Source organism: Stegodyphus dumicola, chromosome 5, assembly GCF_044657685.1.
Source record: "Stegodyphus dumicola isolate Sdum_Otavi_A_Nest chromosome 5, ASM4465768v1".
Classification (NCBI taxonomy): Eukaryota; Metazoa; Arthropoda; class Arachnida; order Araneae; family Eresidae; genus Stegodyphus; species Stegodyphus dumicola.
Window position 1 is genome coordinate 106,672,675 of NC_140772.1, and position 22,780 is coordinate 106,695,454.

General features: G+C 36.6%; 1 protein-coding gene across 1 annotated transcript in view; it reads right to left on the bottom strand.

Moving 5' to 3' along the window:
* Positions 1–17,281: 17,281 nt before the first annotated feature.
* Positions 17,282–22,780, bottom strand: part of LOC118193605 (uncharacterized) — a 69,673-nt gene continuing 64,174 nt past the window's right edge. The window contains exons 5-6 of the mRNA XM_085816347.1: positions 20,683–20,739; positions 17,282–17,448 (exon numbers count right to left, since the gene is read on the bottom strand). Of these exons, the coding sequence (XP_085672473.1) occupies positions 17,389–17,448; positions 20,683–20,739 (117 nt within the window). The 3' untranslated portion in view covers positions 17,282–17,388. The remainder of the gene's footprint in view (positions 17,449–20,682; positions 20,740–22,780) is intronic.

Genomic DNA, 22,780 nt, shown 5'->3' on the forward strand with positions numbered 1-22,780 from the left:
GCTATGGTTGCCAGCACAGTATGCACAATAGATGTTACTGCTTTTGCAGGCATGTTGTATAAGTCCCAACTATTAACAACGGAAGCATCTCTTGAGTCCCAGGTATTCTGCAATGTGATGGGCGTTCCAGCCTGTAAAGATTCTTCGGGCGTGAATTGCTGCTGCAAAGCTATCTGGTTCGCATTCAACCACCCGTTTGACCTGGTTCGGTCTTCGCTCTTTGAGGCAGAAGAGGGCTTTGAATTTATGTGCGGGGGCATTGGTGGCTGCTGCAAAATCGGCAATGATGTTCCCTGGTTCGATTTTGTCGGAGATATTGCGAATGACGCAGCGGGGTTTCTGTCTGTCTTTGCTTAACTTCGGCTTGGACTTCAGCCTGTCGGATATGTTGCTCGACTCTGCAGACATCGTCTTTTGGTTTGCAGAAGACTTCTAGACCTCCTTTTGTGATGCGTGAAATTCTGTTCACTGAGATCTCCAAGCTTCTAAGCGGAACTTTATCCTGTAATTCTTTCCGAAGGTCCGCCTGTTTTTGGTTGCCTGTTGGAAGAATTATAAGACTTGGCTGTCTGGGCTGTCGAAGGGCGTCCGCGAAGGATTTCTTGTATAGCGAGGTCTGCGTATCTGTGCACGTGACTCCTTCTGAACTTGGACTTTTGGGTGTGTTAGTCTCAGCATCCACCAGTGTGTTTATGGTGTATTAGTCTGCGTTCACTGCTGGTGGTGGAGCTTGGTATGGAACGTGTCTAATATGCTCAGAAGGCGAGCTCTTAAGTCCAGTGGAAGTAGTAGTGTATACCACCTCTAAATGTAGTCGCTATAACGGCGCCTTCCTTCTGCAGAATGGAGATCTTGCCCTCGTACTGATACGTTGACGAAGATGCGAGGGTGCTTAGATCTACTCTGTTATCTTGCACGGAAGTATTCGCGTCAGGCATACTGCATAAAGTGATGGAATGGTTGGTCACTGATGTAGTAATTATCGAGAAAACGCACTAAGTTTGTCACTATTTTGAGATTACACTATTATTGTTGCAGAACACTATATTGAAATAACTGTTAGTGATCTATCACACTATTTATAGTGAGTTATCACACTATAGAAGCACTTATCTCACTGTTTTGTCACTATATCACGATATTAACTCACTGTATTATTTATAATGAATACTGTTGAAGTCATACTGTTAGTGATTATCACAGTATTGAGGTACTTATCTCACTATAATGTCACTGTGTCACTTCAACTCACTATATTTTTGTTGTGAAACACTTTGTGTAAGTCACCCTGGTTAGTGATCTATAACACTATTAATAATGAAGTTTCACACTATTGAGGGACTTTATCTCAATATGTTATTTGTAAGCGCATATAATAATACTGTAGTAACTATATTAGGTAAGAGAATAATAAAACAAGCATTATTGTATTTAATCAAAATAGAATAATAAAAAATAATATATAGCTTATGTTAGTTGGAATATCATTTTTTGCTATTGACATGATGTATACAGATACGAGATAAACAGATAGGCAATTTACTTAATTAAAAATAAACTCAGCTTGACATCAATGGAACATAGGGCATAGGTTTTTTACATATAAAAATACACGTGGCAGAAATTCTGAAATGGATATACAATTAATATAAAGATCAATTCTGACAGATTTAACTATGATTGATAATTGCTGTTAATTAATTAAAAGCACTTGTAATAAATGCGTTAGGGAAAGCCATTATTGAGAACATCAGAACATTACTCAACAAGACTTAAAAATTAACTGTTGAAAAATTAATAGCTGATGTTCAATAAAAACCAAATCAATTAAAAGTGCCTTTGAGATTAATTAATTTTAAATTTTGTAATTACCCAAAGGCCTACCTTGGCCGCTATTTTTCATCTGTTCTACTTCTGTAATTAATGGTAAACCAATAGTTATGATGGTAATCCAGGTTTAAGAAACACTATTGTACACACACTTGTTTACACATACCTTGAATGCACACTGTATTCACAATTTTCACCAAATCCGAAAAATAGCACAACATTTGGTCAAAAACGAACCACTGGTCCGATTCACTTTAAATTTGGAAACTTATGCCTCCCGTGGCATATGAAGATAGATTGAGGTCGAGTCTATAAGATAACCAATTAGAATCGTAATTAGCCCAGTAGTTAAAAAAGGTCCACTAGCTCTTTTTTATTCTAACGACAGTTAGCCGAGTTCAAACGATAACAAAGATGTTCAGTTGCCAACGGTAATTCTAACTGAAGAACACCTCGTAAAAATCCACTTAATGATAATTTGAAAACTAATTAGCGACGGCTAATGAAAGTAGGCTTAAAACAATCTACTGATGATACTGCATCTGTAGGTATAATTCATTAGCTGATCCTGTAGGCGACGGCCTTTCCAGAAAGCGATAAAGATGTCAAAACGATGTTCCGAAACGAGTTGCGACCGTTAATTAACGAAATTATTAAAAAAAATAATCACTAGTTAACCAATTGTCGCAGCACGATAAATTGGTTATCCCTGTAATCCCTGGGATTAGCGCTATCCGGTGATATCATTTCTGATGTTGAAAACGAAGGACTTAGGCGGTTATTAAGCTGAGATGCAGAGCGACTAGAAAGCGACCTTTGGACAAAAGCTGCCATTAAATGTCTACACAGTCAACAAGACATGCGACGGAGGACGTGGGCACCACCCCTCTACCAAATACTGTTAATCGGTACAGCTCCACGTTTACCTTTATCTAGATAGCTACTCAGAGGCCTTGCGGACGCCTCGCAAACACAGCGCCCGATGCATCCTCGAGGGCAGTCCAGCAGACCAAAGCGCCCCCCCCCGGAAAATCACCCCCACACAACTGCCCAGGCCTCAGTATTTATTGATTCAGTAATCCAGTAATGCATGCATGTAAGGCCTGTGTATTGACACTTACGGCTTGCTTACGAAATCCTTGCTAATAACCTTTCTGTCACACTTGCAAATGCTAATAAAAATGTACAAGTATTTAGATATATGCAGATATGAATATACAAATATGTTATATGCAGTAAAATTATGCATATATACTCTAATACAGATATAAGTAGATACAATGATTTGCAGATAATGGTACCGCTATGCACAGTCAACAAGAACATTTTTCTAAACAAACTCTTAATACAACAACTAACTGAATTGGTGGATTTTCCTCCTTTTTATAAGCTTTTTATATCACGCGCGAGATTGTTATAGCAAATTCTCGGATTTAAAAAGCGATATTTATTTATTAAATGTTGAATGGACGTGCTCTAGTATTTTTAATTTTCCGGCTTAACTTTCTTTTAATATTCGTCACGCGCTGCAGTGCACGGGAAATAAAACAATTTTATTAATTATTCTACTAACATTAACTACATAAATACCAAATCCGTAATGCTGTCCCCTTCCCAAAGACTGCTCGTGCCGGGTAGTACAATCCCTGGATAGGAAGCCAAACTTACAACTAAAGCATAAATGCAATAATAAATATTACATTACAATAACAAAACAACATGAACAATAAATGCAATAACTAATACAAATAAAATACAAATCAAATACACATTTAGAAGCAAAAAAGACCATGGTCTTACACTATTTACAACTATTTACACTATGTACTATGGCCATAGTAATGAGCTAACCTGTCATAATGAACGACTTAATGTTTAGAGTTCAATGACTTACGGATCCGAACCACAACGTCATTCAGCCTGTTTAGGACTGCGTGCGGACCATCCCAATGTGACTCTAATTTAGGCCTTACACCTTTTCGTCGAATCGGGTTCCACAACCACACCTTGTCTCCTCCGTCGAATTGATGTCCAGTAGCTCTTGTGTCGCATCGGGTCTTCACTTTATCCGTCGCCAAGTTAACTCGCTCTCGTGTAGAACGGTGCATCCCTTCAAACCGGGCCTGGACAATTTGGATGTATTCCTCAGGCGATGAAGGCGCATCCGTAGGGCGACGAAACAGCCGGTCACAAGGCAGACGAAGGTTTCGACCGAAGAGCATCTGGGATGGAGAATAGCCGGTAGTCTGGTGTTCGTCTTCGAACCTAGTATGATTTCAGCAGCTTTCTGAGTAGGGTCTTTCATATAAGACGTCGGCGTTTCCAAGCGATGAACCCTTTTGAGGATGGATAGTCATATCCTCAGATACTGAGAACAGCTTGTTGTTTTTGAAGTCTAAGGAAAAATTGCATTTCCTTAAAAAATCCAATCTCAGTATGCATGGATCTGTAATATCAGCCACATATGCCGTGTGATGGTAGGTGGCGCTTCCAAACCTGATGTTCACGTTTAACTTCCCAGCTATCTTATCACCAGATGCAGTCTGAAGGTAACACAGGATGGCGTCCAAATAAGTTTATCTTGAGGTTGAGCTAAATCTCTCCGAATGATGGTAACATTAGTTCCTATATCAATGATCATATTGCAAGGAACTCCATCGATATGCCCATTGATGGACAGTCAGTTACTGTTGCCACTCACTGAAAGAATCTTGAGCGCTTTTAAACAAGGTTTTTCATTATCTGGTAACCTCCGTTCCTCGATATGGTCATTAATTTGTTTCCTGCATCGTTGTTGAGAAATGGCCTAATTTTCCGTGCTCTGGGGTGTTCTGCAGTTCCTTCGCACGTGGTCTTCACCTCCACAGTTCCACCACTTTGGTTTCTTGTCACTCCTTTTTCGTCCGATGGCATTTAATTGTCTGTTCAACTCGTGTGTCTTATTTTCCGTCTCTAGGGTGTTCTGCAATTCCTTCGCCTTCAACACCGCAGTTCCAACACTTTAGAACTGGTTTCTTTTCACTTCTGTGCCGTCTCAAGTCACTGACTTATCTGGTAAAATCATCTGTTTTATTTTTCGTACCCTGGGGTGTTTTCCTCCATCTACAATTCCGTCTTAGGTGACCTTCACTACCACATCTCCAACACCTTAGAGCCACCTTTTTTCTCACTCCTACTCCGTATCAAACCGTCGACGTGTCTAGATAAATCATCTAAACGAGCCATCAATTGATCCACTGGCTCGTGGACTCGCACAGATCTGACTGGGCAGCGATCTCTAGGAGTTGCTTGCTGAGCTGCCTCGAATTTCTCGGCGTACAACAGAGCGCTTTTTATGCCGTCGATAAAGTGTTGCAGGGACAGGATTTCCCTTGTTTCTGTCGGGCACTTCGAAAAGGCGAGATGGGACAGCTCTTCAACATCCGTAGCGAGCTCCGGAAATGTTTAAATAAACGAGCAACTGTTTCCTGGCGACACAGTGATTCCTCTCCTGTTTAGGTGGACACTTGCTGCACTATGTAAAGACACATTCTTGACAGTTTATTACTTGGGAGTAAACGGCACTAACATATTCATTGCTAGGATCTGTGTCAAGAATACATAGTTTGTCGAGCTCAGTATACGTCAAGATATTCGCAGATGTTAAAGGCTGCTTTAGTTTGTTAATGTAATTTGTTAATCCATAAAACTCCATAAAAACTCCATAAACTCCATAAAAACGTTTGTTGGCTCTCTGTGAGTTTCTGAAGTGGTCTTGACATGAAAGCACAGTCCTTCTAAAATCGTCTATAGTAGGTGCAAAGTCCCAGGAAACTTCTCAACTGACGGAGATTTTTATGGCGTCTACAATCTTTAACTGCCGACACGTCTCTTGAATCCGTATACACAACTTTGACATTCACCAGATGTCCGAGGTACGTTATTCCATGTCTTAACATTTTATATTTGGCACGACTTAACTTTACCATCGCTTCTTCAGTTCCTGAAGTACATTCGATTATTTTCAAAATATTCTTCAAACCTTTTTCTGATGATGACGATATCATCCAGGCATATCAGGAAAGACTCTCAAGGAAAGACCTCTCAACATGGCCTTTCGAAAGTGATTAGCGTATTGCTTAGTCCAAACGACATCATTTTGAACTGCCACATTTCTCATCCGTTCGTAAATGCTGTCTTTTCTCGGTCATAAGGATGTATCTCTACCTGCCAATATCCACTCTTTAAATCATGAGTCGAAAACCACTTGCTTTCAGACAGAGTGTCCAGGATGTAATCAGTTCTAGTGGAAGGGTATCTATTTTTCTTTCTGACGTCCTTCCACAGCTGATAGTCAAAGCAAAATCGAATTAAACCGTCTTTCTTTCTGACGAGGACGATGGCAGAAACTCAAGAACTTGTTGAAGGTTCGATAATATCGCTTTCTTGTATGTCTTTTAGAAGTTTTCCTACCTCCTCCTGTTAAGTAATCGGTAGATATCTTGGATCCTCCGTATGAATTCTATGCTGTGTCAAACTGGCTCGACCTACGTCAGAAAATACGCGGGTGAAAACGTCCTGAAATTCCTGAATGACACATTCGGCAGCACTCTTCATCGCTTAGATGTTTGCATGCAGTAATAACTCTGATGTTAGGCTGTCCGAAGATACAGACTCTGAAGGACTACTGGTTCGTTTAATGAAGGTCCTGGATTCCATGCTGCAACTGCGTAGCATTTCCTAATGATTTTCGCTTTTATCACTGACGTTGGCAACTCTCACTTTGATAATAGTCCTCGATATGTCGATGGGGGCCGAGGCTACTAGTACTCCTTTCGGATAGTTACAGTAGTAGTAATCCACCCTGCTCAGGCGGCGGAAGTGACGTTACATTAAAGGGGCGTGGCTTACTCCACCTTGGATCACGTGACAACCGGAAGTGACGGGTTAGAATGGTATCATCAAAGTTCCGTTTTTATTTTTGGCAACAATATTTTTCGAAGTTTTTTGTTTTTTATGGACATAACAATATTTTTTGTTATGCCTTGTGGCAACAACGTCATGAACCACCTGTTTCGAATGACAGCAGTTTTATTTTATTATTTTTAATTATTTAGTAAGTTATTACTTAAATTATTTAATCTGTCATTATTTTTAATTGATTTTATTATTTAATATAGTAATTTTTAATGAAATAAATTTCATAGAATTGCACGTTCTAACGATGTGCTAATGTTCCAGTGGATCCACCGTTGACGAAAAGAAAAAAGAGAACTAAACTAAATATTCAATACCAATTTAGCCGGGAAACATACCCTAGCCCTTATACGTAAAATTCAAGTATTTTCAACAATTTCGATTTACTAATTTGACTATAAAAGTATTATTTTTTAGATAAAATGGATAATTAATAATTACGTAGAGGAAGTGGTAATATGTTGGTTAAAGTCATATATACACTGGTGTGCAAAAATTAAGGACGAAGTCGAAAAATTAGCATATCAGCTGAACGAAGAGGCAGAGCGGACCAATCAGGAGATTAAGTAAGGTGATGTACGGTAGCACATGCGCAGATATGCAGGTAGACGTAATGGGAGAATGTCTGAGTAGTATAAAGCATGTTGTAGGTGTAAGATCAGTATTTCTGGCAAAGAGATTGCACGCCGTATAGCAGTTAAAATCACACCGAGTTGCTACCTCAGCGAGAAATGGCGAATAATCAATCTGTTAGACGGCATCTGGATGCTTTTACCCGAGGTCGAATCATTGGGAAGTTGGAGGAAGGCCGCAGTGTGACAAGTGTGGCTGCAGAGTTCGGAATTGCTCACAGCATCGTTTCACGACGAGACAATTTCAAACTACAGGAACAGCTATCCGGGGGTTTAGTAGTGGTCGTCCACGAGGAACCAATCCCGCAGATGACCGGTATATTGCCTTACAGGCCAGAAGAAACAGGCGGTAGACAGCGGGAGAAATCGCTAGACACACGACATAGGCAACTGGACGACCGATATCGCGTTTTACCGTGGCCAGAAGACTGCACGGTGGTGGTCTGTTTGCACGACGCCCTGTACGGTGTGTACCTCTAACGCCTGTCCATCGGAGAAGGCGTTCTCTGTGGTGCCGGGAACACCGGAATTGGAGAGACAATGAATGGGGACGAGTACTCTTTACAGAGGAGAGCAGATTCAGTCTGAGTAGCGCTTCTCATCGCATACTCATCTGGAGAGAGCGGGGAAGCCGCAATCATCCCTCGAACATTATTGAAAGGGACACGTATGGAGGTGGAGGTGTTCTCGTTTGGGGAGGCATCATGCTTGGTATTCGTACAGACCTTCACATCTTCGACGCAGGTTCAGTCAACGGGACCCGTTATTGTAACGAGATTCTTCTTCCATATGTGCGTCTTTTTAGAGGCGCTATGGGTCCGCAGTTCCTTTTCACGGACGACAATCGCACAGTAGCTGCCGAACAGCTCTTAGAGAGTGAGGATATTGAACGTATGGATTGGCCGGCACGATCTCCGGATCTTAATCCCATCGAGCATGTATGGGATTTTCTAGGCAGACGCTTGGCAGCTCGTACCTTACCAAAAGTAACGATTCCGGAGCTTCAATTGGCGCTGCAAGACGAATGGGCAGCAATGCCTCAACAACTAATTGACACCCTCATTCTCAGCACGGGCAGACGCTGTGAAACCTGCCTAGCAGTCAGGGGAGATCATATCCCCTATTAAAGACCTGATGTTTCTTGCTGGACACCCATCATAGGGATGTTTCGGCCTTCAGTCGCATTGCGCTCCATGCTACTTTTTCAATAAAGCTTCTTTTTATCCCTCTGATTTCTCTTTTAGTAAGTGTTGCTTACATTACTCATGTCCTTACGTATTGGGGATCTTACGGTATTAAATGTGTTGATTTGGAAAGCTTTTGTACAAAGTTATATTGAAAAAACCGTCTCGTCCTTAATTCTTGCACATCAGTGTATATTGTGTTTGTGCGGGTTCGTTACAGATTGAATGCACGAGTCCGATGAAAGGTCAACAAAATTTATTCTTATCACAAGAAATAAAACAAAATGCTGAAATTTTTCCTCACAGATATTCGTACAATATCATAGTACCACAAAGTAGTTATATTTTAAACTACTAAAACTTTAAATAGAACACAATTCTATTTAAAGTTCTCAAGTGCAGAGAAAGCTAATCCGATCTCACCGCGAATTCGCTACAGTCAACAACAACAAATAAGTAAACAACTAAACTGAGATGTTTTTATCCGGCTTTTATAAGCATTTTAATCAGTCACGAGAAGCTTTTCGTAATGCTTCGAGGTTTCTGGAAAGCAAAAGAGTGGACTTACAGTTACAGCTAACACACAATTGCATTATTTTAATTTAAATGTAAATTACGAGATATATATTTATTAAATGTGCGTGCTGCTGTATTTTTACTTTTTCGGCGTAGCTTTCTCTTAAAACTCGTCACGCGCTGCATTACACGGGAAAATAAAACAATTTTAATTACAATTCTATCAAAGTAGCTAACTAAATACAAAATCCGTAACAATATTGTTTTGTAGTAATTTTATATTACAATATTATTGACACTATTTCATATATTTTGTTAATTTTAATTGAATTTTACAAGGAATCTTGCATTTGGAATTATTATTACTGAATTAATTTGATAGACTTGCGTTGGCAGAGGCTGTGTAATAAAAAAAGTTAAGTTTCCGTTTTTGCTCACTTATATTACATATGATACATTCTACCAGTGATGTGACATTTACGTGGAAGAATGGGTGAATATAATTAATTTGAAATTAATTTATATTATGTTAATTTATTTCATAGTTTCAATAAGGTTACAATGAAAAATAAGTAATAAATATTTCTACAAAAATATGGTTAGAAACATTAAACTGTACAAAAAAATAAGGTATAAGTACATTATTAAAGACTACATAGTATTTTAACGAAAATGCAAGGTGTGACAGAAAAAAAAAAAAAAAAAAAAAAAAAAAAAAAAAAAACGAGACTGGTTCAATGAGTCATTGTAACAGAATCAGTTCTCCATGATATTATCCCCTTCAAAGTAGTTCCCTTCAGCATTGACATACTTCTACATTCGGTGCTGCCATTGCTGGTAACAGTTCTGGAACGAGGTTTTTAGAAGGCCCTTCAGGAGGTCCTCCCTTTTTGCCTGAATCTGTTCGGCTGAGGAAAAATGGGTTAAGTAAGATTTAACTTTAGGAAATAAAAAAAAAATCGCATAGAGGCAAATCAGGCGAGTAAGAAGGATGGCCCATCAGTAATGTTTCTGCTGATCAGAAACTGCTTGACATATAGGGCTGTGTGAGCGGGTGCATTTTCCTGGTGCAACAGCCATCCATCACTCCACAACTGTGGCCTTTTTTTCCTAATTTTTCCCCACGAAATCTTTTTAGTACTTCAATGTCTTATTGATTAACAGTCTGACCGCTGAGAACACATTCAATCATGATGAACCCCCAAGGGGGCACCCAGCACGTTGATCATCTTCCACACTGTCCCTTCCCCCTAAAAACCGCTTATGTCATTCAAACACACGTGCATGAGACAAAGTTTCATTTCCATAACATTTGAAATGTTTTCTCTGTGGCTGATTTCTCAAGTTCCACAAGAAACTTGATATTGATTCGCTATCCGGTTTTTACATTCATTTTCCCGGCAGAATGCAGTTGCACGTGTTCAATCAATGACCAGTACTCTCCACTGGCGTGGTCGGTTAAGTCTAAACTAGCCGCATGTATAGAGGAAGGGTGTGGCATGATGTCACCAAAACAATTGTTGCCACCTCTACTTTCTTTTCGTAGCTACACACTTATAGTCTCGTTTTTTTTTTTTTTTTTTTGTGTGTCACCCCTCTCGTATCCATTTTGACTGCTATCGAATGCAATTTAACGATGTTTTTGCGTGACATCTCTACGTAAGGACAGAACCAAGAACTCTTTTTTCCAAAACAGGTTGCGGAAAGTATATAAAATGGTTTCAGAAGAGAGGTTTTTGTGACGTCTATACGTATGTGTTAATCTGCATGTATAGTATGTATCTCACATAACTCAAAAACGAGTAGCCCCAGAACCTTGAAATTTTGTATATAGGACTGGTATAACTTGTAGCTGTGCTCCTCACTTTTTGTTTGCAATCCGCTACACTACGAGTATATTTCTATTACTCAGCTCCGTGAGCTTAGTTTTGTTTATCCTTATATATTGGTAAATTGTACATTTTTTGCTTTAAAAATTATTGAATTATGTTATTTTTATCTTCCGGTTAAGGTTTTATTTATGCCTTTAGGTAATCCGCATGTAATAGGTGTAAAATTATCAACAATTTAATAGTTGTTTAAGTGCGGCTAAGCCTTTTTTTTTTTTTTTTTTTACCATAGCAGCCATATTTATTTACATTTGAAACTTAGCTGAATAGCGAATACAGTTTCTGCACCTTCAGTTTTTTTTTTTTTGCCATGTGGGACCAAAAGAAACTTTCAATTTTGTGCACCGAAAAATCTGTCTTCTTGTCCGCTGGCCGAATTTCTTGTTTTTACGTAGAAACTCTAATTTAAATTGTAAAAATTGTTTTTTGATTGTTTTAACTCTATTTGATGTTTTATATTTTTCAATTTTTGATAAAGATATTTTGAGGTTTTATGTATTTTTGCCTTGCCGCGAAGTTAGAACTGAATTAATTGAATGAGAAATCTATCTCTAATGGAATTCGAGGAAATAAGTTTAAACGATGTGCAGCAAAAAATGCGTATAATTTAATATCCTGTATAAGGAAGTCATGTGCGCATCATGTGCGCATCAGACTTTTGTCTTCTGTTTCTGAAGTAATTTGTAAATAAAGCGAGCCATGCTGATGTGTTAAAAAGACTTCAGTTTTTTTTTAAAATCATTTCGTACCTTCGTACTTAATAAATATAACAAAAATTTTAAAAAAAATCTCATTCAGTAATATCCTCTTTTATTTCTTTTAAATATTCTTTAAATACTTCCTAAATCATATAACTTATAAATTTCGCCATATATTTATGTCATCTGCATTATCTTTGTGCGTTAGACGAGAGGAAAACTTCGTATCAATTATAAAACACTAAAACTAACAACCTATTGAAACAATCAGGTGAGATTTGAATTTTTTCCTGAATCGTTATTCATTTAAGTAAGTAACAGATGAAATTTTCATACAAATTTATTTCTATCTATATGTCATAGAAAGCTTATTTAAAATTATATTTATATAAATTATGGACAAATTTTACCCGATTCAAAATATAAACATTGAATGAAACTCATTTTTCACACATTTGATCGCTGAACTCTGTATATGCAGCAAATGCTCATAGCAGCTCTCCATATAAGTGAGTATGATATAAATTATGAGCGTGAAATCATTTCGGAGAGGGAATTTGATAACTGTGGCAATTAGTGATTATTTTGCTCAAAACTCATGATATAAATCATGACAAAATGTTGTTTCAATCCCTTTCGAAGTATATTTATAACGAGAAGGCCTTCATCGTGGCGGTGGATTTTCTCAAAAATGCGATAAGATTCAAAAAAAGATTGTGAGATAACTAGGAAGAAGTATATGAAAGAATATGAGGTAACTAGGAAGAAGTGTATGAAAGAATATCCTCGAGTAAACATGAGAGAACTTTATACTAGATATCTAACGTTAAATGGTAAAAGGCCAGATCGACATGATTACATTTCAGTGTGAGTTGTTTAGAGCTCATAATTAATCGATTTCTAATTCTAACGCTGTTGTTGATTCTAAAACTGCTCTTGATTCTAATATGTCCTTAACTATGCAAATTCCGTACATACGTTGGACAAAAATGTTAAAAAATCTAAACCTAAAATATGCATTAGAGTTGCAAACAAAAACATGGACGGATTCACTTCTCTCAAGAAGATCGCGCACACTACCAAAATAATTAAGAACTTTTACTGAAGAGGGGTTTGATGTCATTATTTAATTTGATGCCGTTAGTAATGTGAATAACGATGACTACAACTAAGTGGCAATAAGGGATCAACATGTGGTTTCCCCAAGTGCAGAAGCACCCAAATTCAGAGTGAAACCAATAGTGGTTATCCTCTTGTTAAATTTTAATAATTTCCATTAAAAATTAATGGATGAAACCAACTGTACTTTTACAACAAGGATATCGGATAACTTCATAAAACATTTTCCTAGCAGTGCTGATGACATAAGACTATTTCTAAGTACTTAACAGATTGTAGGATTCCCCACTATGTAATTCTAAGTTACAGTTGGATGTGAAGAATCTTAAGAACTAGTAAGCGAATAATCGCTTGAGTTCGTGAGATAGTAAATAAACTTGGAAAGGGTTAAAAGGCCCTTTATTATTCAAATAAGATTTAACAGAACTCCGTCTTGGAGTTGTACAATAAAGCCGACACTCGGGCTTGAACTTAAGAGACTAAGAATTAAACTAATCTTAACTACAGATATAATAGCCGAAGCTATCAAGATTCTAACAGAGTTGGCCCCTTAAACGCTAATTGACTGCGAAGGTATCAAGGGTCTAAATTTTTAGGCTTTTTTTAAAAAAATTTTTTTAAATTTTTTAGGCTAGTCTCTCTTAAGCTATTATTGCGCTCGGCCTAAAAAGGCGGACGCATTGCTAGCCAGAATCTCTGGTTCTCTTTAAGACAGTAGAACTTCGTGGTTAAATACCGCTCTTCCTCATTAGCATTCAGACGTGATTCTAAAACTACGTTCTGGCCGGAAGTGGTAAGATGAAATTAAGAAGCGATAGGAAAGGAAGTTTAACTCAAAATTTAACTGGTAATAAAATTAACATAATCCTTACAAAATAATAATGGGCAGCATTATACTGTACACCCCAAAACAGTTAAGTCCGTAAATGTGATGCTGAGGGAGAATCCCTTTGATTGGCCCATTGATAAGGTGAAGGAAAAATTTAATTGCACAAGGCTTAAACATTATTAAGGCGGCTAATATGATGAAATTTAAAACTAGATTACTAATGCCTCTGTTCCAGGTTAAGTTAGTAAATGAGCCTGGGGCAGAAAGCATAATGAAATTGATAATTTATTTTGTTTCCATATCTTAGTTGAGCCATATAAACGCAAAGGTGGCGTGGCCCAGTGCCGCAGTCAATATTCCTACCATTCCATCGGACGAGTGTAAACTTGCTGCAAAGTGTGTTAAGTGCGCACTTCTGAAAAGTGAAGATTGAAGTAAAATGGATTCCAAAAACTCACCTGCTGTAAATATGGTGGGGAAGACGCTGTGAATTTTAAAATTTGCCCCAAATCCCAAAAATATTAAGAAAATGTATTTTGAAGATATCCAGGCTTCGCCTAATACCTCTAATTTCCAGATCATGTGGCAATGCGCCATTCCTAGACATGCATCACCAACCCGTTAACCGAGATTTGGTTCATAATCAAATTCCTAATCCCCCAAATGGTACGTCTGAACCTTTCTGAGGAAAAGATCGCAATAAGTAATACCTTTCATAATGGAAAGATTACTAATTCCTAAAGAATCTGAGAGGTCAAATTCCTTAATGAAGAAGCTAAGTAGCTCGGATAATATTTCAGCTGTGTTTGCTGACATTTTCAACCTGATTAGCGAAGTTATAAAACATTAAGTGAATTTTCTATCTTCGATATCTTATAAACTATAATAGCCTCCAAATTAGACGACATTAAAAAAGACATTATACCAAGCGACAAAATGTTCGTTAGTCTTTAACATTTTCGAAGAGACATCTTCAATTGAGATAACCCTTGTGGGAATAATTAATTCACTTCATATTTGGAACCAGTCTTTCTTTATTGTTGATGCGCTTCTCTTGTTGCTTTGGTATTTTATATTATTCTGTAAGTCTTGTTGCTTTTCCTAATATTTTGTTATGATGTCCTAGTAATCAATACTTATTATGTTTATACTATATCATAGTTCTCTAAGAATTCAGCAGCTTTTCTTTTACCGGGAAGAAATTTAGTTATGTGCCTCGCTACTTTGTATATCTAAGGGCTGTGTTTTCTCGTAATCTCGAAACAGCTCAGTTACCTCAGTTACACCTGAGTCGTTGTGTCACGTTAAAAGGAACCTATTTCTCAATGGAGTTCGCTAAGAACCAAGTACTCCAGTTACTGCCCCGCTCACAAACAAAGAGTGCATTCAATGAAGTTTAAATAGTTTCCATACCCATGGGCCAAACAAGATTGATTTGTGAACACATGGTGTTGACTTGCATCGTTGATGCTAGGTCATGGTGCTGTGTGCTAGTACTCTCCATACAAGTAAAATTTTCTATTTTAGTCAGTATAGAGAACATGATGTTAAGTCGAATTTCTCCTGCTATCTGTTGGCGGCTGCGTAGCAGCAATGTACGTCGCACAGTGTGTTGAGAAAAACTCTCTGGGTCGCCACTGTTGTAGTTGGTGTTGATTTCCGCTGTTGTAGCTCTTCGGTTACGGCGAACAATGCGTAGCAATTTCTGCTCTCCTCTGGAATCAATGCGCATTCGAAGACACACTGCTGGTCGGCCGACTTGTCGTTTCACCATCCATACCCCGCTTTCGATACAACAACTGCACGTAAACAGCCCACTAAACACGCCGTTTCTGATGTTAATGTTTCAAGTCTCTGAGCCATAAGGATTTGACCTTTATCAAAGTGTGATAAATTAGCTGCTTTTCCCATTATGTCGTTAATCGCGCTATGTTTGAAAAGATAGTGCATAGCCGCTCTACATACTCCAACATCAGCCGTGTGTGTGTGTATATATATATATATGTAAGATAAAACGTATAAAAAGAAAACTTCTAAATTTAATTGGCTATATCTTCTTTTATTTTTTATTTAATTTGAAGACTTCATCTCTCTGTCCTAAAAATAGCGCTATAAGTCTAAACTGCGTCATTCGAATTAATCATGCGATTTTACGTAACGCTTAATTCAGATCCTCCTTGACCAATCACCAAACTGCAAGTCAAAACTTAAACTTTTGATTCCCTACCATCTTTCTCTGAACTCTGATGCGTCACTTTTCACTTCAGCTTCTCTCTGTGCACTGCTTGGACGTAATTTCGCTGTGCTTGCCTCCTATCCCAAAAGTTATCAAAAATGTAAATGTTTTTTAATAGTCACGAGTAGAGTGCCAAGTGAATTGTGACCAGCAGTGCATCTTTTAATAAATATGGAATTTAATCCAGCTCGAATGCTTCCTCTTCAAAATGGAGAGACACTCTAAGCATTAAGTATCTACGCCATCAGTATTTCTACGCATCTACATATCAGTGTTCTTACATCAGTGCTTTGAAATTTGTGCTGTTATTGCATATACATACATACTTGTATAGCGTTGCGAAGGTACGGGTTCGTAATAAATTTAATGCCCAATTCCGATGAAAAGTGAATGAAACTGATTATTACCACAACAAATAAAACAAAATGCTTAAATTTCCTCAGATATTCGTACAATATTGCAATATCTCACAGTAGTTATATTTTGAACTACTAAAACGTTCAACATAACATAATTCAAGACAGAGAAAGCTAATCCGATTTCACCGCGAATTCGCTACAATTAGAAAACAACTACAATTTTCTAAATAACTCATAAAACAACTGAATTGAGATGTTTTCTTCTCGCTTTTTATAAGCTTTTTAATCAGCACGCAAATATTCTGGTATTTTCTCGATTTTTTCCAAAAAGCAAAAGATTACAGTTACGAGATATCTATTTATTAAATGTGCGTGCTCCTGTATTTTTAATTTTTCCGGCGTAGCTTTCTCTTCAAATAAGTCTCGTGCTGCATTGCCAGGTAATATAAAAAGAATTTTGATTAATTCTATTTAAAAATATCTAATTCAATACTAAAACCGTAACAATATATATGTATATATATATAAACTTATACCATATATTACATATACATAGAGAGAGACACAGTTAGAGGGGGAAATGGGCTGATATTTATAATATGCAGTACATGTTTCCTTAATATTTATACTATTGTTGGAGCCCACCAGCGGTCGAGCGGTAAAGCCGTTGATCACTGGTAGTTCGGCCCGACGCTCCATTCTGCAAACGGGCTGGGTGTATGGGTATTTTCGTGGATTTCCCCATGTGTAACGTGTAGACGAGTCAGTTTGCGTTTGAAAGGTTTTTAACGAAAGCATCCCTTTCCTTAGGCAGTTAGACCTCAAAGATGTGCCGTAATGACAAAAAACAAACAAACGTTATACTATTGCTGTTGTCGTTATATTACTATATTACGCACTTAGATAAAGAATTGGAATCTATGTTTATTTCCGTTCATGTTTGATTGAAACTGTTTCATGTTTATCTGCATAAATGAAATTAAGAATTCATATAGTAGAGATACATGCTTATTTATAAAAAATGTATACTTAGTTTCTTTAATAACTTTTATTGTAAATAGATCTAAAATTTTATAGAATACATTGTACATTGTATTCACACTTCTTTAGAAGAACAGGTTACTTTTGAAGAAAGCATTTTCAACTTTGTCCACATTCTTTTCTTTTGAAGTATTCTCTATCTAGAGAGTACGAACAGTTCTAATAAAGAGAACAGAAAATCAGTTTATTAGGAACAGGAATTTAAATGCAAAATGAATAACATACTTTAAGCTGTGAATCTTCCTATCTGATAAAGACATGTATAACAAAGAAAACGTTTTTTATGATTTAATACCTAAAAGTGGTATCTTAAACATAATCACGGATTCAATACTAGAAACTTAAAATTTAAACTGCATTTTAGATTAATGTTGCAATCTTTCTATAAGACAACATGTGGTAGAAGAGTCCGAATTCATAATATATACAAGTGTGAATTCATAATATTCTCAGGCGCTTCAATGGCTGCAGTTATTGAACATACGGACACTTAAGAACGTATTCCATTGAAGCGCTTACCATCTATCGGTAGAGAAGTTCTCTAAAGAGATTATTGGTAACAGAATATTAAACCCCGGAATCAAATTCTCGGCGGCGTGTCCACTAGAATTCAGAAGGGATTATGCAAATAGAACTGGTGACCAACTCATGTACCTTTCTCCTCACAAGTCATTTCTCTAAAACTGTAGCTCCAAATTAAAAGATTAATCGTCGTTTCATTTTTGTGGACTTTGATGTGCATCACTGAATTCTCAAAAGAAATAGTAAGCAATTTAAACTGTAATAAAAAATTCACTGTCGTGCCAGATTTGATGAAATCTGATCGGAAGTAATAAATAAAATGTTTTTAAGCCTACTTTTTAAACTACATAGCTTTCTCGCTGAAAGTGCCATTCCCATCAGTTTTTTTTTTAAGTCCAAAGGGATTTCTGTCCCGAAGGACTATTGCTTTCGTTTTGGCATTTTGCGTCGGACTCATAAACGTCGGTTCACTTTTCAAACTGTTGCCACAAAATGTTAGAGTCCTGCATTATATTTGAAGAAATTAAATAATGAAAAATCTGCATAAATGATTGTCTATTTCTCGCATTGTGATAAAACAATGGTACATAGAGCCATCGAATTTTGAATGACGAAATCCTACTGCGAATATGGGCATCTGAAATCCCAAATTTGGAATTTGTTTTATTATAGATTTTATATTTTGTAAAACTTTAACGAATTTTTGATTTACAAACTCAATGCTTTAAAAGCGAGAAATGGCAACGTTATATAGAAAAAAAAAAAAAAAAAAAAAAAAACTTTTATCTCCAGCTCGCGAGACTGTGTATATCGGAAATTCTAAAGATATGCTTAATTTAACATTATTTTGCGATATTGCTCTTGAACTGAATTTTATGGTTTAAGTGCAAAGAACATGATATTTAATAAATAAAGTTAACACTCAAAACGTTAAAGAAACGCCCCTTTGGACGTAATTTAAAATCTGAAAAATTTCAGATTTTTTGATTTTTTTTTTGATTATTATTATTATTATTATTATTTTTTATTTTTTTTTATTTATTTATTTTTTTTTTTTTTTTTTGTTTTTTGTTTTCTTCGATTTTTCTCAATAAGTATTGACTCAGTACCTAGCCATATGCAAATGGAGGTGATCGAGATTCAATGCAACTCAAATTTGAAAGCAAAATTCATTGAAGTGGGCGTGCCTGAATTTTACAAATATTTACCAGCCAGGTTTGAAAATACTCGAAAATTCGCATATGAAATTATTTCCATGTTTGGTAGCACTTATCGGTGTGAGCAGTTATTTTCAGTCATGAAAGGTAATAAGTCTCCTATTAGAAACCGTATTAATGATGCTCACCTTGGGTCAGCGTTGAAAGTTATCTCTGCAGACAAAATTTCTCCCGAAATAGGAAAGATAATAGCAGGGAAGAGATGTCAAGTATCAGGACGTAAACATTAAATTTTTCTTGTTCTTTTCTATATAAATATATATATGTTTATTATTGTATTATTCGAAATAAATCTACGTTTCTATAAATATTGATTTTTTTTTTTTCGGCCCGCCTAAAGTTAAACCTTGTTCGTTTGGCCCAAGTGTACCTATGAGTTTGACATCCCTGATCTAGAGAGTACGAACAGTCCCAATAAAGAGAACAAAAAATCAATTTATTAGGAACTGGAATTTAAATGCAAAATGAATAACATACTTTAAGCCGTGAATCTTCCTATCTATTAAAGGCATGTATAACACAGAAAACGTTTTTCATGATTTAATACCTAAAAGTGGTATTTTAAACACAATCACGGATTCAATACTAAAAATTGTTGACTGCATTTTATATTAATGTTGCAATCTTTCTATAAGACAGCATGTGGAAGAAGATTCCGGATTCCTTATATATACTAGTGTAAGTCCTAATATTCTCAGGTGCTTTAATGACTGCATTTATCGAACATAAGGACACTTAAGAACGTATTCCATCGAGGCACTTACCAGCTATCGGTACAGAAGTTCTCTAAAGAGATTATTGGTAAGAGAATATTAAACCCCGGAATCAAATTCTCGGCGGCGTTTCCACTAGAATTCAGTAGGGATTATGCAAATAGAACTGGTGACCAACTGATGTACTTTTCTCCTCACAAGTCATTTCTCTAAAACTGTAGGTCCAAATTAAAAGATTAATCGTCGAGTCTTTGATGTGCATCACTGAATTTTCAAAAGAAATATTAAGCAATTTAAACTGTTATAAAAAATTAACTGTTGTGCCAGATTTGATAAAATCTGATCGGAAGTAATAAATAAAATGTTTTTAAGCCTACTTTTTAAACTACATAGCTTTCTGGCTGAACTTGCCATTCCCGTCAGTTAACTGTATAGTACATCTTTTATCAACATTACGTTTACCTAGAGTTTGCCCTAAGGAATAAAAAGGAGCATGTACAAAAGCTTCCGATTTGTGAAGTTCGAGTGGGAACACTTTAAAAAGTACACGAGTCTGTTTTTAGATACCGTATTCGCAAATTTTACCACTAAATGGACGGAGGATGTGCGTGTAAAATCATTTTGTATTTAAAACTAAAGAAATCGAGAAAGAATGGTTTATTGGATGTCTGAGTCCTATCGCTATCGTTTGCAGTCGCACATCTCCCGAGTTTGATTCATCCTCAAAGCAATTGTTTCCAATTGTTGTGACTCAAATGGTTAGGTTATTTAATTACGGCAAAGCCTCGAGGGCTATCTGCCTAAGAGGAGGGGTGCCTTCGTGGAGGACTTTCTGAGGGAAACTGGCTCGTATACACGTTACACATGAGGAAAGCCATGTGACTCAAATGAAAAGAGAAAAATATGAAAATAGCATAAACTAGTAAAAGTAACATACTTACTGTTATTTTAGTCCATGCGTCGCATAAATCTTTCTGGAATGGATTCGCACATTTTTGCTGTAGAAACAAACTGAAATTCAGTATGAAACAAAGTGAAACGTGAAACATTTGCAATCAAACACTAATCCATGTATTCTTATATTCTCTTAATTTTTCAAAGGCGCATAAGTAAATAGTCATGGTAGATGCATTTCAACCGCGGTTTAAATCCATACCCTCAGAGAGAGCTTCTTCATTTTCAGTTAAACGTTTGACGTGTAGATGGCTCAATCTATAATAATAAAAGCAAGTGTAATGTGTCTGTCTGTCTGTCTGACCGAGCTCTCCAGCCAAATCTATCGCACGCAGGGACCTGGAATTTTTGGAATTTTTTATACGGAAGCACAAAGGGGCTGGCCACCAGACCTCGAAGCCCGATTTTCGATTTTTGAATTAGAAAAATTTTAAAAAAATTATTTATAATTAATTAATCACGGTTTTTTTGACTCACTGATATTATTATTTGTTTTCAAATAACGTTCGATTGTAACAATTGATTTCTTTATTCTAGCGTTAGTTTGCTGTTTTGACGATACATTAAATCGATTAATTACAATTCATTTCTTTTTTGTAGCTTGTGGGGGGGGAAGAGAGAGAGACAGTCTACATGTCCTACACTACTATTCCTGCGCTATTCACTTATCTGCATTTTCTAAATGCACGGGCAACGCCGGGCGGGTACACCTAGTATAATATAATACTGAAGATCTTGGGGGGGACAGGATGGGAGAAAGAGAAATTTCGTGAGAAGAAAGGCTAGTAACTTCTCGCGGATAATCATTACAAGCGGCTGCATAATAAACTTATGAGGTTAAAAAAAAAAAAAAAAAAAAAAGATTTCCAAAACTACCGAGTATTAGCGAAAATGCCTGTACTCTCTTGCGGAAAATTTTAATATTATAAATATTAAAATTTATGACGTACCCCGGAGAAGTTATGGATGGAGAAGTTTAAAGTATCTGCGCGCAAGACGGCACAAATAAATACGCGGAGAATAATGTATTCACTTGCATTTAAAATACACGGCGCACTGAAATCTTCTGGAGAGATTAATGATAGGGAAAGGGATGAGAGACAGTCCGAAAGGTCCGATAGGGAAAGGGATGAGAGACCTTCCGGAATTCCAACCGGGACGGAAGCTAAGGCCCAGCAACACCTAATATGGCTAGATGGACGCACAGTTGTCGGCTTTGCTTCATTTTATCCCCGTACGCGAAAATGAACATCTGCACGCAGTTGATAAATTTAACTATTTCAAATCAACTCTGAGTTTTGATGCAGAAATTGTAAAAAAAAAAAAATAATAAATAAATAAATTAATTAATTAACATTAATTCCTGAAAAATATGTGAATCCTGTGAAATTACCAAAAGTTTACTTCGGTTACAAGAAATTAGTATGACGGCTGTGAATTTCGAATTAGAGGATTAGAAATTTGAGAATTCTGAATTGCATCAAATAACTGACTTGAAAATTGTGAAGAGTTATAAAGCAGCGAGAATCGTTTATTTTGTCTTTCGAAGTATAATCTAGCCACAGATTGTAAATCAAAATTAAGTTGTAGAACTTATAATCTGAAACATTTACATGTTGACGATATTTGCAGCAATCCAAGAAAGTCCATCACGCAATAATTATAAAGTTGACATTCTAACCTATGAGATTACTTTTGGAAAATAGTGTTCTGGCAAAACAAACCGTCTGAGTTCGTCGGTGATGTTGATAGATATAGTGATGGGATGATCAATACAAGCTTCAGTTACACATTCCCCTTTAAACATGAAAACATCATCCGTTAGAGTTTCAAAAGCTGAACTTATAAAAAGTTTTCGTGACAATCAGTTAACGCAGTCTCAATCAAAGCTTTCTGGGAGTTAAAATTCTTAGATATCCATAATGATTCCTTAAGGTATTCACTTCTGATGAAGAAGCTCTTCGAAATTTTGAACCAAGTTTAGTCTTTAAAGAAGGCCATTATGAAGGGCAACTTCTTTGGAAACATGTGATAATTTTGAAAATAATTAAGATAATTCTAAGAAAAGACATGTTTCGTTAGTTC